Source organism: Xiphophorus hellerii, chromosome 2 (assembly GCF_003331165.1).
Source record: "Xiphophorus hellerii strain 12219 chromosome 2, Xiphophorus_hellerii-4.1, whole genome shotgun sequence".
NCBI classification, from domain to species: domain Eukaryota; kingdom Metazoa; phylum Chordata; class Actinopteri; order Cyprinodontiformes; family Poeciliidae; genus Xiphophorus; species Xiphophorus hellerii.
Genome location: NC_045673.1, coordinates 5,266,969 through 5,280,720, shown reverse-complemented (window position 1 = coordinate 5,280,720; position 13,752 = coordinate 5,266,969). Strand labels below are relative to the sequence as shown.

General features: G+C 35.8%; 2 protein-coding genes and 1 long non-coding RNA gene across 3 annotated transcripts in view; all 3 read right to left on the bottom strand.

Annotated features, from left to right (window-relative positions):
- LOC116710420 (GTPase IMAP family member 7-like) overlaps nt 1–13,752 on the bottom strand; it is an 80,819-nt gene that overhangs the window by 24,174 nt on the left and 42,893 nt on the right. Inside the window, exon 3 of the mRNA XM_032549443.1 lies at nt 3,165–3,724. Within this exon, the coding sequence (XP_032405334.1) occupies nt 3,165–3,724 (560 nt within the window). The remainder of the gene's footprint in view (nt 1–3,164; nt 3,725–13,752) is intronic.
- On the bottom strand, nt 5,366–11,481 carry LOC116731624 (GTPase IMAP family member 7-like). Its single transcript, XM_032581445.1, has 2 exons — nt 11,436–11,481; nt 5,366–6,386 (listed from the first exon to the last, which is right to left on the bottom strand). The coding sequence occupies exons 1-2, from the start codon at nt 11,443–11,445 to the stop codon at nt 5,491–5,493; spliced, it is 906 nt and encodes a 301-aa protein (XP_032437336.1). The 5' UTR covers nt 11,446–11,481; the 3' UTR covers nt 5,366–5,490.
- On the bottom strand, nt 6,635–9,153 carry LOC116731695 (uncharacterized). The gene is made up of 3 exons (XR_004341610.1): nt 8,954–9,153; nt 8,237–8,239; nt 6,635–6,645 (listed from the first exon to the last, which is right to left on the bottom strand). It is a non-coding gene; the product is annotated as an uncharacterized LOC116731695 (long non-coding RNA).

Genomic DNA, 13,752 nt, shown 5'->3' with positions numbered 1-13,752 from the left:
ACAGCTGTGAAGATGCTGTTGCAGTGATCAATGCAACTAAAGGTAAACGCATGGATGAGTTTGTATGACAAATGATTTGCCACATGATAGTTTTAAAAAGTACAAACTGGTTTCATTTCCTCTTAGAAGGTATCTTATCTGTAAGGTAATTTTCTTTTCCCATAACAAAACACTGTGGACTTGACTTACAGAGAAATGTGTCTGATCCAGTTTGTGTTGCCCAGTTTTTAGATTTTATAAAAATCCCATCAGATAAATCTTCATTGTATTGTAAAAAATCATTAGGCCATGAAAAACAAGACTTACTTTCATGAAACTTGAGGTCATAGCAGAGCCAAGGCAGAGACAGCCTCTTAAATATCTGCATGCTGTCTCTAACTCAGGTTATAACAACAGCTTCAGTTATTACAGGTGGAAATGAGAGATCAGGCCTGAAATCTAGTGATGAACTCTGACCTGAGCCTTCAGAACCACATAAAGACAGTTACAAACATGAAACATTTCCAGGATTCGAGGACTAATGTCTCAGCAAGAGCTAGACAAATTTATCCATACATTTACCTTTACTCGTATTAATTAATGCAACAGTGTTTTCACAGGTCTGAATAAAAAACCAATCAGATCCAGAACGCTGCTGCTGGAGTTCTGACTAAAGATAGAGAACATCACCCAGTTCTAAAGTCCCTACATTAACTCCTGACGATGTCCTCTATGATCAGTAAACAACATTTAAAATTAGTTTCCTTAGTGTGAAATGTGTCCATCTGTAAGAACATTGTTCAGAGATCAGGTCGTCCACACAGTTTTCCAGATGGATGGAGTCTCTTGATGACTGAGGTCCTGATGAGAAACCATGAACATCTGGATCATGAACGAGGATTTTGGATTCTGCATCAGAGTGCTGAACATCAGCAGACACAGTGACCTTTATTAAGGTTTGGACAAAGAAACTTCATGTTCATACAGATGACTGTCTGCTGCAAAGAATGAAGGATTAAATCAGTTCTGATTCCTCTGTATCCTGGTCTCCCATTATGACTGAATGTTTTCCTACATAACAAGCTGAAGTCCTGCTGGATCGTTGACTTGACCAGTCGATTATTCCAGCAGCAGGACCCTGGAAGCTGCAGCAGTTTCTGAAACTTTCTTTTTCTGTGAAAAGAAGCTAAAAGATATTTGTTTGAGTTCATTGCTGCTGTTAACTCTGAATTTCAAAGTGAGAGGAATCAGCTGTTGCCAGTGATGGCAATAGCTCTAAAACTCCACAAGGTGGCGATGTTGGCAACCTTTTGAGGTGGACCTTCTCAGTGTAGTAGAAACAGTTAAACTGATTTCAGATAAAACAACTGCTGATAAAAATCACATTACCCCTTTCAGACCTTATGTAGAATTGTATGGAGGACCAAAACGGACATAATTAAAAATAAAAGCGAGGCTTCTTCAGAGTCACTGTAATACAAGAGATCTTTCCTGCCATCTTTAATAACTCTTTCAAGAATCTGAATTAATGAGCTGCAACATTTAATTTCTCTGTGGGATTAATAAAGTATGTTTGAATTTGAATTTCTGCTTCACAAATGAGAAGGAGCAGTATCTTAAAGATGCATGTAACTTTTATTAAAAATAAGTTTTTACATATTTGTTCAAACTGTCACTATTTTGTAACAGTTTGTTATGAGACAGATAATCTGAGAAAAGATTGATTTCCTCCACCTCCTTTCTGATCTACTATCTGAAGAAAAGCTCAGCTACCACGTCACAACTACAATCAACCAATCAGAGCCAAGAGGAAGGTCTTAGTTTTGTCAGTCAGCTCCATGTATTCACTGCTAAATGTGTTAATTTAGCAGTGAGAAAATACTTACTACTACATGAAAACCGCTAATTCGGCATCATCGGTGGCCATGCTAACTAGCTGTAGCATTTATGACACACTGCGCTAGCTGCAGGTTATGAATGCAGCTAGCTGCAGGTTATGAATGCAGCTAGCGCAGTGTGTGGTTGACAAGGTGCCTCTTGGCTCTGACTAGTTGTTTTTAAAACCCTCAGGTGAAAAAGAGGAGCTAAATTTTTTCACAGATTTTCTGTCTCATAACATATTATCACAACATAGTTTAAACAAATATGTAAAACAATACATTTTTATAAAAGTTACATACTGCAGTCTTAAGGCTCCAACATTTACCTTTTGGTTGGTTAGCATTACACCATGCATGGCTCCAATCTACTCAGCATCTGCCACAACAAAGATGGCAACTTACTATTAGTTGGTGGAATCAGCAGAAAGGGATAAAAAATAATTTGAGTTATAATTACAGTTATTTATTGTATTTTTATTTAAAGTATAAACTCAGAAGCTGCTGGACTGATTTTAACCACAAACTAGATTTTTTCTCCTTTTAGGTCTATTTTAAGTTTTGATGCAAAAATGTTTCAGCTATTAATTGTGTGATAGTCTTTCAATGTTATATGAGTGATTTTTATTGGCTGCTAATGCATCATTTTGTGGATCAGATGTTTGGCAGCATTGCAGCATCATTCTGCTGCAATATGTTGATTATTGTATGAGTTTGTCTGTTTCTCCAATCATTCTGGTACATATTTAAAACTATAAGAAGACCATGTGATAGAAGATTTCTGAGTTACAATGAGAATTATACTTATCTTCCTGAAACTGTGGGGCTGCCATCCCAATATGTATTTATTATCTATAGCCTTGTTAGAAATATATTAGTCTTATACCCACAGGATGTACTTTTAACATTCTGTAAAATAAAACAATGAATGTAAAAGATTTTTTAAAAGAAATAACACAGTTTCAATGTTGAAGATACATTTTATTGTGTAATAAAATGACATGAAGTATGTTACAGTGAAAGGAAATAACATAATTTTCTGTTATAATGTGCCTCTATGTGGCATCATGTGTCAAATATTTAACACTATTAAAGAGTTAAAATATTAACACTTTACAAAGTATAATTTTAACTCAGAATTGAGGAGATATTTACACTCTGCTCCATATTTTGCTGTGTAGCTCCTGATCTGAACACTTTGAATGCTATTGCTAATGAAATAACAAGAACAATAGATACTAATGCAGTTGTTGTTATTTTGGGAGAATAACCAAGATAATAAGTTATCTTGGGGAAATAACGACGTTTCCTGAGTGAATCTATTTTTTCCAGCAGATCCTGGACCTGCTTCCTGTCTTCCATCTTCTGGTTATTGAACACATGATACATCCCACTGCAGCTCTTAACCAGTTTCTGCAAGTTTTTATCTCTTTTTACAAACTGATGAATATCGATGCCTGTTTGTTCCAGTCGGTCTCCGTAGGTGAACAGGATCATGATGTTCTTGGAAACCTCTGGACCCAGAATCTCCTGCAGCATCTTCAATCCTCTCTTCTCTTGTTCAGTGAATCTTCCCAGCTGGATGGTGAGCAGAAAAACATGAGGACCAGGAGAGCTCAGCTCCACAGCTCTCTGGATCTCAGCTTTCACTTCTTCTGGTTTAAGAACAGAGCTGCAGAGTCCGGGCGTGTCCACCACAGAGACTCTACGAGACAAAACTTCTCCTTCTGCCCTCTTACTGCTCAGAGTCAGAGGAGACAAACTGAGTTCAGAGTTAAACTCCTTCCTTCCCAGGACGGTGTTTCCTGCTGAGCTCTTCCCGACTCTTTCCTGACCCACCAGCACCACTCTGAGGTCGGACTCTGGTTCTGAAAACAACACAGCAGTTCAGGAGCTGCAGAGCAACATTTAGCTTCTGATAGTATTATAGGTAACAGGCATCAGATTTAACTTTATTTTAACCACCAAAGAATCTGTTTTCTTAGAATGTGATGTCATTTGTGCTATTCTGCTGTTTGTGAAATAAAAGTAGAAATCTGACCACAGATAAAATCTGGTTAACATAAACTGATTAATTAGCTCTAAACTGACTGACAGCTTAGAGCAACAGGTGGGGGCGGGGCGCTGCTCTACACTACATACAACTGGAGAAAACTGCACACAGTGTGAATATCATTAAAAATGTAAACAATGAAACACAATAGATGTTTGGATTTACAACGTTTTAAATCCAGTGTCCATCTGGTAACTGGAAACCATCCCATGGAAATTAGAAACTGAAAATGTGTAAAAACAATGAAAGGAATCAAAGATTATTTTAAGATCTTTATTTATTTACATGTTAGAACATGGATAAAATAATAATCATGTTTGTTTTTCTTGTTTACACACAAATCTGAAGGAATTTATTTATATAAATGGTGTAAATTCACTGCCAATGTGAATAAATAATAAATTTAGAATCGTCCATATCTGATTACTGGAATCCAGTTCAGCCAAACTCATTTCATAACATGTAATTCAATCACATTCAATACAGTGCAGTTAAATAAATGTGTTCATTTATGGCCTGTTGGTAAAACTTGGTTTGAGAAAATCAGGCAGAAACACAATTCAGTAGAAATGATCCATAAAAAATCTAAATATTGGAACCAGCAGCTTCATCAATAGGAAGCAAAGCTGAACATTTAAACATTGAGGCAGCAGCACATGAGTTATCCAGATAAAGTCATCCTGGCTGGATAAACTGTGATCAGAAACTGAGATATAAAACAATAAAGACAAACTGCACTTGATTGTCAAGACTTTTAAAATTTCTACATTCCAAAAGTTTTAATGATGTTTGTAGCATGTTTTAGTAATTTAATTTTCAAAACTTTATTTCAGGTTAGAAAGTTAATTTAAGATTTCACTACAAAACTTAGAGTATTTTTGTGATTTTTATTCGTACAGATTGTTTTTCTATGACAACAACAATAAATATAAATGTATTTGGAAGTTTAATTCAATACACACACTCTGTGTTGTTAAGCATTATAATTGTATAACGAAATAAGTAAATAGAGCACTGAAGTAGCCTATTTATTAACGAGGCGGTCTTATTTATTTAATAACTTTTGATCTAGTGGCTTTTTTTATAAATTACCAGATAGGAAATTGAGACACAAAAGTGGAAAATATTTTGCAAATGTCTGATGGTTGGGAATCAAACCCAGTTCAGTGTGTTGAGGATTTTAGTCTCTGTATTTTGATCATCTGCTCTACATCTACACCATTTTATGACATTCATGTGTTCATCCTCTCAGATTGTTCACCCTGTCATGCTGAGGTTTTATGTAAATTCACAGGTTATTTAAACCTTTGTGTGATTCCTCTACAATCAAATGAGGGGCAAATAGGTTTGCTTGAAAATTTGACCTGATATGTTTGTTGATTTTACAGTTTTACGTGTGACTGAAATAAACAGGAAACAAAGAATTTGGTAATAAAGACATAAAGGTTCTTCCTTCCTCATCTCAGCCACAGATGCTGAAATATTTATTAAATAATTAATTACATGATCAAATATTTGATACATATTTTGTTATTCATGAAAATCAGGGTTTAATAAGCTGTGGCCAAAGTATCAAACTCATCACTGTATAACACATGCTCCGTTCTTTTTCACTGCTACTATAGCTCCAGCAGCAGCTCCAGCAGCAGCTCCAGCAGCAGCTCCAGCAGCAGCTCCTAATGGTCCCAAGACACCTCCGACAGCAGCTCCGAAAGCACCTCCAGCAGCAGCAGCCCCCAGGACAGCATGGATAAATGAGTTGTCTGTCTCTGCCTGCCTTCTTGCAGCCTCAGGATTCATGTCTGGATATTTTCTTAGCAGTCGTTCCATTTCTTCTTGCTTGGCTCTTTCTGCCTCTCTGAACATTTCATTGGTGTAGCAACTTCCTCCATTTCGCTGAACCATTCTGTTGATCTTCTGCACCAGTCCCCTGACTTGACCAGGATCCTCAACTGTGTTGTCAAAAACATGATATTTATCTTCAAATTTCTCCAGGATGGAGCACTGTCTGATGATGTGTTTTAGATGTTGGGATGTTTCTAACAGATCTTCTATTGTCTTGTTTCCCCTTTTCAGCACATCTCCCTGAGTAAACAAGATCATGCTGTATGTGGCTGCTTCTTTTCCAAACATTGTCTTAATTATTTCGACAGTTTTTTTTTCTTCTTCTGTGAATCTGGTTGGTTGGAGAACAATCAGGAAGACATGAGGACCAGGAGCCGCCATGCTGATGCATTTAGTGATCTCCTCCACAATCTCTTTATTACTCTTATCTGTATCAAACACACCTGGAGTATCAATAACAGCCAGATTTAGACCAGCAAAACTAGTAGTTTCCTTCTTACACTCTGATGTCAAAGAGGAAAAAGAGAGTGTAGACTCAAAAGCTTCCCTCCCTAAAATGGTGTTTCCTGCTGCACTTTTACCAACTCCAGTTTTCCCAACAAGAGCAATCCTGAGGTCTGGCTCCTTTCCAGCTGTTGAAGAATTAGAAAACAACAATAAACCAAAAGTAATTTTTGTTCAAATTACTTTAGAGTAGAAACTAAAAAGTTTTAAAATCATTTTTTGGCTCAGATGGGTTTTATTTTGAGAGTAACTAGACAGGAAAGTAGGCAATGAAAGAGGGAAGACATGCAGCAAAGGTCATCAGGTCAAGACTTGAACTTGTGACGTCTGTGTGGAGGACTAAGGCCTCCATGTGTGTTGTGTGTTACCACTGCACCACCACACCACCTCCACTAAAAAGGCTTTAATGATGTCAGTTACAAAATAATATGTTCATGTTTAGGTTCATTAATCTGGAAGAAAAGTATAAATAACTTTAAAAAAACTATTTTTATAAACTTTGACCATCATTATTATTAAAGTTATTAAAATGTGTTTCAAGCTTCAGCTAATAGTTTCTTTAAAATGTTTTTATAACCAATGGATGTTGTTGTATATTTAGGCATCATCAAACCAAAGCAAACACACACAAAATAATTTGAATAAATCCTACAGATTAGTTAATACACAAGTTGCTCTACCTCTTGGTTTTTGTATATAGATCAGTTAAAATCCTTTCACACTCATACAGTATATTTTTAAATGTCTATTTTGTCCACAGACATTTTCTGATAAGTTCACATATTTTCTGTCAGATTCACTCTGACCAAACCATTAAAATACTTTATTTTCTGTTATTCAGCATTATTACCTGTAATATTGGACCCAGCATAATTATACTGGGCTTATTATTACCCAGTAATATTAAGCAATATTACTGGGGTTCAATATTGTATTTAATATTGAACCCAGTAAAATGTTGAATAATAAAATTTCTCTTCCATATGACAGAGTTTACATACAATCTAACAATAAAGCCAATTAAGACGATCAGTGCAGAACTAAAGTGTTTTACAGTTAAAACAACAAAAAATGACTCAGTGAAGTTCGAGCAACATAAAAACACATAGAGCCAAATCACAGCCCTACGTTAAAATAAAAATAATCACAAAATGAGCTGAAACCAACATATCTCAAGGTATCAAATAGGGCTGTTGTAAACAAATATGTTAGTAATTGGGTAATTGTATAAAAACCAAAACATTGGTAAATCTAATATAACAGCAGTTTTACTATCAGAGATCTGCAACCTGAATCTCTGGAGACACAAGTGGCTCTTTGGTTCACATTATTAAATGATGAAATATTAATCTGTTTTTGTTTAATTCTTTTTTAAAGTCTCTTCATAAAAACATTGTCTGGACGGGCCCCTGTGGTAAATTTGGTCTAGAACCTCTAAAGAAAACAGTAAAGACAGTTATATATATACATATATATATATATATATATATATATATAAATATATATATATATATATATATATATATATATTTTAACCAGCTATAAGGGGTCAGACTTGTATCATCAGCACCTTTATTCAGATGACAATTTGCAATGCAAAATATTATGCTTAGTGACTTTTTGCAATGGGCAATGCAATACTTAATTAATTTAGAATTATTTTTATATTTTTGAATGAAATTGTGTACAGCATTGGCTTTATTTATTTGAAGAGTATTTTGTAGTTCTGTACAAAATGTTGTATATGTGCAAAATATTTGGATAAATAATGTGTTAATCTGATCCTGGTCCTTAGCCTGGTTAATTACTCTTATTGGTCTTTTTTGAAGTTTGATTAGTGACTGTTGTGTTGTTTTATAATTAATTTCATAATCTCTCTGGAATCACTTAAATAAGGTAAAACTAAAGAACAGTGCAGAATGTTGGAGTTATCTTGGTTCTTTGCAAAGGAAAAGGTGTTTTATCCTGAAACTATGACAGACTCACTTCATGAATTGTGAACTAAAATAGTAAAACCCCGACTCATAATTTCTACTTTTCCATAGATGGACATTCATTCTTGTTTAAAGAAAAAAGGCCAACAGCTGCATAACGTTCAGATAAAAATAAGGGTAATGCAATTTCTAAGTATGATTTTCAAATAAAGTTCAAATAATAAAATGTTCAATGAATAAAATGACTAGTGAAAACTAGTCATTAACCTGAACATCTACCTTGATAATAAGCTGGTTTTAGGTTTATTAATCCTATGCATTTAGTAAAATGTTCTTCAAATGAAATGCATAGTTTTGAGTAGATTTTATTTTAATTTCCACACTAGGACTGAGTGACTCCACAGCTGCTTGTGTCTCATTAATGTTAGCAGATGTTGGCAGGCATGATGTGGTCTTGAGATTCTGTTTCAAACTGAGTTTATACACCTCTGGAAAAAATGTGAAGTTTCTCTGATTTTACTCTTTATAGTTATATGTTTGAGTAAAATGAACATTGTTCTTTTGTTCTGTGAATTACTCTTAATTTTGTTTGTGAATATAATTAAATAAGCAGTTAGATTTAGAAAACCGCACCAACGAATATCTTCTCATGGGTCTTAGCCTTGCTGGGGGCTCAGCACCCCTAAAGGTCAGATCCTAGAATCGCCCCTGGATAAAAGTCCAACAGGTTCGTGTGTCCGGCCACACGGCAGGAGCAACACACCGGTTAAACTCACGAACATCCCGGTTCCAGAAGAAAGTCCAGTAAAACCCCCAACATACCAAACGTGAATTTAGAATAATCAAACCCGGTGACGATGTAGAAGCAGCAGTGATAATTTGTGGCTCATTTAAGCGATAAAAGACGAAACAAATAGAAAAGGCGTTTGATAAAAGACGGCGGGAGCAGCTGCTCTATTTACAGCTCTATGATTTGGAGGTGAGTTTTGTTTGTTTGTTGTTAACATTTTTAACTGAATAAACAAAACCACATATAATAAACATATATAAAAATGACCTTTACATATAGTAATAAACATTTCCACATATCACCTCCGATGTCCACCGGACTCTCAGTTGCCATGTCAACTATTTGAGATTCCTCTCCGTTACGTCACCGCGCTTTCTGATTGGCTGCCTGTCACATTCAACAGGCTGCTTCTCGCTCCCAGTCAGTAAAAACCCCACAAGCTGCCAAGACAAAACACCACCGCGTAACACACCACACACTGCAGGACGTTGTAAGATTGTCGTAAAGGGAAAGTCGGGGCAAAAAAAAAAAAAAAAAAGGCTTTAGCTGGAACCCCAACATGCAAAGCATTATGTGACGCTTCCCCCGGGCCGCAACAGAATCGCCAAGTCTTGACCGGTCCGCGGTAATAAAAAGGTTGGGGACCACTGACCTAAATGCTTCATTACAAACGAACTCTGTGATCTAAGTTTTATATTCAGAAATGCAAGTTTTCCACAAAGAAGCCTCAATCTAAACTATTTTTACCTCAATTCTTGAAACATGTAGAAACCATATGTACCTCATTAAATTCAAAAAGCTGCAAAGACTCTTGGTGCCTTAAAATTATTTAACTGTGTTTCTTAACCTATTGTCTTATTTGTTCTTGTTCTGTATTTATTCTTCTTTTACATGTAATTTTTCTAATCTTGCTCCCCCAGGCATTTTTAATTATTCCCTTTTTTCACCTTGTTTTGCTAAAATGACCCAATAAAGAGAGAAGATAAACACACTGACAAGTGCCTTAAATTATTTTCCCTAAAAGTTGTTCACCAAGCGTTTTTTTAATTTTTATTTTAACAAAATTTCCAATTTTCTCTACTAATTCATTACAAAAACAAAACAAATTGTTCCACAAACTCAGTTGTCTGAAATGATGTGGAATGACACAGGGAATATTATATTAATTTAATTTATCATTGTCATTATATAATTGCTCAACAAAATATAAATTACTTTCAACCAAATATTGTCTCAGATTTTTATCTGTGAAGCATTTTAAAAATCATGCATGCTTTTCATTCCTCTGTACAATTATATACTTCTTCATATTAGTATATAATCCAGTCTAAATAAATATATACACTGAACAAAAATATAAACGCCCCATGTCAAACATAAGAGTTTAGTGAACATTTGGGTTACGCAATATATAGAGAAACTCAAAATATATTTTCAGTAATTACTGATCTTCATATTGGCATTGATAACATCGTGGTACGGCTATTTGTAGCGGACTGACGGTGCTCTGAACATGATCGGTGTGAGGCGTCTGTTGTGCCGACTAATATTCTCATCAGCTGTTTGTGTCGCTGGTCTTAGTTGATCCTGCAGACAGACGAGCCAGATGTGGCCATCTTGTGTGGTCACATGTGGCTGATGAAGATGAGGTCGGTTTGCAGTAGCGTCAGTCTGTTGGAAGCGAATTCTTAGTCGGCCAATCGTCCGTCTAAGAGTTCATTGAGTCATGCAGCTACTGCTCTGGTGGAAATCCCTGCATCCAACATGCCAATGACACGCTCCCACATAACTGGTGACATCTCAGGCATTGTGACAAAATGTGACATTTTGGGATGGCCTTTTATTGTCCCCAGTCCAAGGATTGTCCAGTTGTTGCTCATTTGTCTGATCACCCACTGGACATGCCCCACCCATGCACTGAGCAAATAAACAACTCACTGAGTAATGCTCACTGACTGCAAGTTGGGTTAAAAGTTATACATAAATCAAGAGAAATATGACTTTTGTACAATAAAATGTCAGCAAATGCTCATTTACAGTTGTTAACTAGACATGAAACAATATTTGACATGAGGCGTTTATGTTTTTGTTCAGTATAGTTTGTTTGTTAGAGTGATGAGAAGAAAAAAGTGCCTCTTTGGAAGAAATAAACCTCTTATTTATATACATTTTTGTTTTTTACTTTTTATTTTTGGCAGCTATGATTTAAGTTAAATAGTTTTTCTGTTCATAAAATATGAGCCACAGTGAAAATATAGATTACTTGTGATTCTCTATTTAATCATCTAGAGCTCTGGTATAATAATCCCTAAATACATTTCATTTTGCCAGAGTTAAGAAGTCATTCAAAACAGGAGAAAAGATGGAAATTATGTTCACAGAGTCAGAAATTTGTTGAACTTAATTGAAATCCTCCAGAGATATTAATATATAAAATTTTAAACTCTTCTTACCAGCAGCCATTTTCACTGTTTTCTTGCAGGCAGTTGATTTGTGATGATGTGTGGTGTTGATTTCTTGCTTGCAAATAATTCTCCTTTTTCTGCGCCTTGTGTTTTATAGTCAGTTCTTGGCTCCTCCCCTTGAATCTTTCTAGTCTAGTCTGCCAATAGAGTCACTCAGAACCGTACAGGACTTTAAGTATATTGCTTTTCATGTCATAGAAACGCTTGATTAGTATATTTTGAGTGTGCTATTTTTGTGATTGAATTACATTTAAAATATATTTAGAATGTATTTTAAGTATATGGCATTACATATTTTTATATTAGTAGTGTGATTACAGTATGCTACAATTACACTTTTGGTTTATTATAATTGCTAATGAAGTAACTTTTTAGTTACTTAATGTCTTTAATTATTCTGCTTTTCCACTTTGTACATTACATGCTTCATACTCACTACAGCACTGCAAACACATCAGGCTACCAGAACACAGAAGGATCCATGTCAGATACAAATCAGCTTAGACGCCTTCACACAAACACAAAGAAGAGAGACCCAAGTGAGTTTTTAGATTTACTTGCAAGGAGCATGTTTTAGTTACATTCTCCTGTCACTCTAAACCATGCTCTTCCACATCCTTTCTTTTTCATTTCTTAGGGCGGTCAGTAGTTACACAAGTTTGCATATTGCTAAAGGAGAGGGATAAACCAGCTGAAAACACACAATCAAAAATCTTTTCAATACGATGGAGTCTCCTGTATTAGTGCATGTGAGGTCTCAAGCACAGTTCCTGTGTCTCTGAGTCATAAACTTTTTCTTTTAGCATTTGGGTGTTTTTTCCTGTCAGGTCAGGTTTCAGTTTTGGCTCCACAGTGTCTGGCATCTGCTTCCTATTCGACACGCCTATCGCTTCCTGCAGACCTCACTAAAAAGGCGCACATTCTAGAAGCAAACAAAGAATCTCACATTCCTTAAATATAAAGATGAGCATGTATGTGGGATATTATTTACAATTCTTACAATCCATTACAACACTCTTTCCAGGTGAAACTAATTTCATTGTGCTTTCAATATAGTACCATTTTTTAAATACTTTATTTGATGGAGTGTGCATAAGACTGACATGACACTGTCATTTTTTTTACTATGTGCTTCCATCTTCTGCGTTAATGAGGAGTAAAAAAATATGCGCCTGGCTCATTTAGCTGCTGTTGAGGAAAATTATTGATTTTGGTGCTTAATGCAGTTAATTTTACGTATGTGTAAAAGGGTAGGTTTGATACTCTTGTTTTGAACCGGACAGACAGGGGTTAGAATGCAGATCACTAAATGGGGCCGCTTGCAGCCCGGCCAGAACACAGAAACATAAATAAACATTCTTGCAGGCAGTTGGGGAGAACTGCTGGAGGCCAGCATTTGCGATGGTGTAAAACTAATGCAAAATAGAAGATTGAAACCCCGTAACATTTAATTTCTAAGTATTAATACCATGTTTACTGAAGATTGTATTATCTCATTTTAAAAAACTATTAAAGGATGAATGTATTTGAAAATTGTATTATCTGTGACGATATTAGAAGCAAATGGAAATTGTTTGAATGAAAATGTTTTCTTTACTATTAGAAAATGGCTCAGGAAAGTATACTTTATTTTGTCCTGTGGATTTTATGTATTATTTTGGCAGAACTTAATCTTTTGGGGGGCTGAGTGTCCAAAAGCAAAAAAGGGGTTTGCAAAGATAACATTTCTTGAAAATTACCAGATGCAAGTCTCTTCGAGAACGTTAGGAGAGATAATGGAAGAGACGTCAGATTTATGGGTGTCTGCGAAATCTTATCTTAAGACTCTCGGCGCCGGGGACATTCGTACCTGGTATCGTCCAAGATTAACTGGTCCGCCCTTGTCTCTCGAAAGAAACCAGACGCCTTTGGAAATTCGTTGTAAATTAGGAGACTTCTCAAGTTTCCTGTAGTCCCTACGGGAGTTTCTAATTGGTTAAAGAGCGGAACGCCTTAGTTGAATATATTAAATTGAAGAAACGCCCACTCAGTATAAAACTTCATGTAAACGTTAAAAATTCAGAATGCTACCACTGTTTTGCTTTTTGGCATAATAAGCTTTCTCCAAAGACGCGTCTTTGCCCCCCTTGTTTCTTTGTGTGTCTTTTTCTATTTCTCCTGTTACAGGTAATGAATATATCTCTGTATCTCTGCAGCTTTGTTGTCGATTGCTCTGTATGAATTAAATTCTGTGATCTGTGACGTCAACGCGCAGTGTCGTGGTTTCACTTCCTCCAGCCGCAGCCCGCCTGCCAGAGATTCCGGG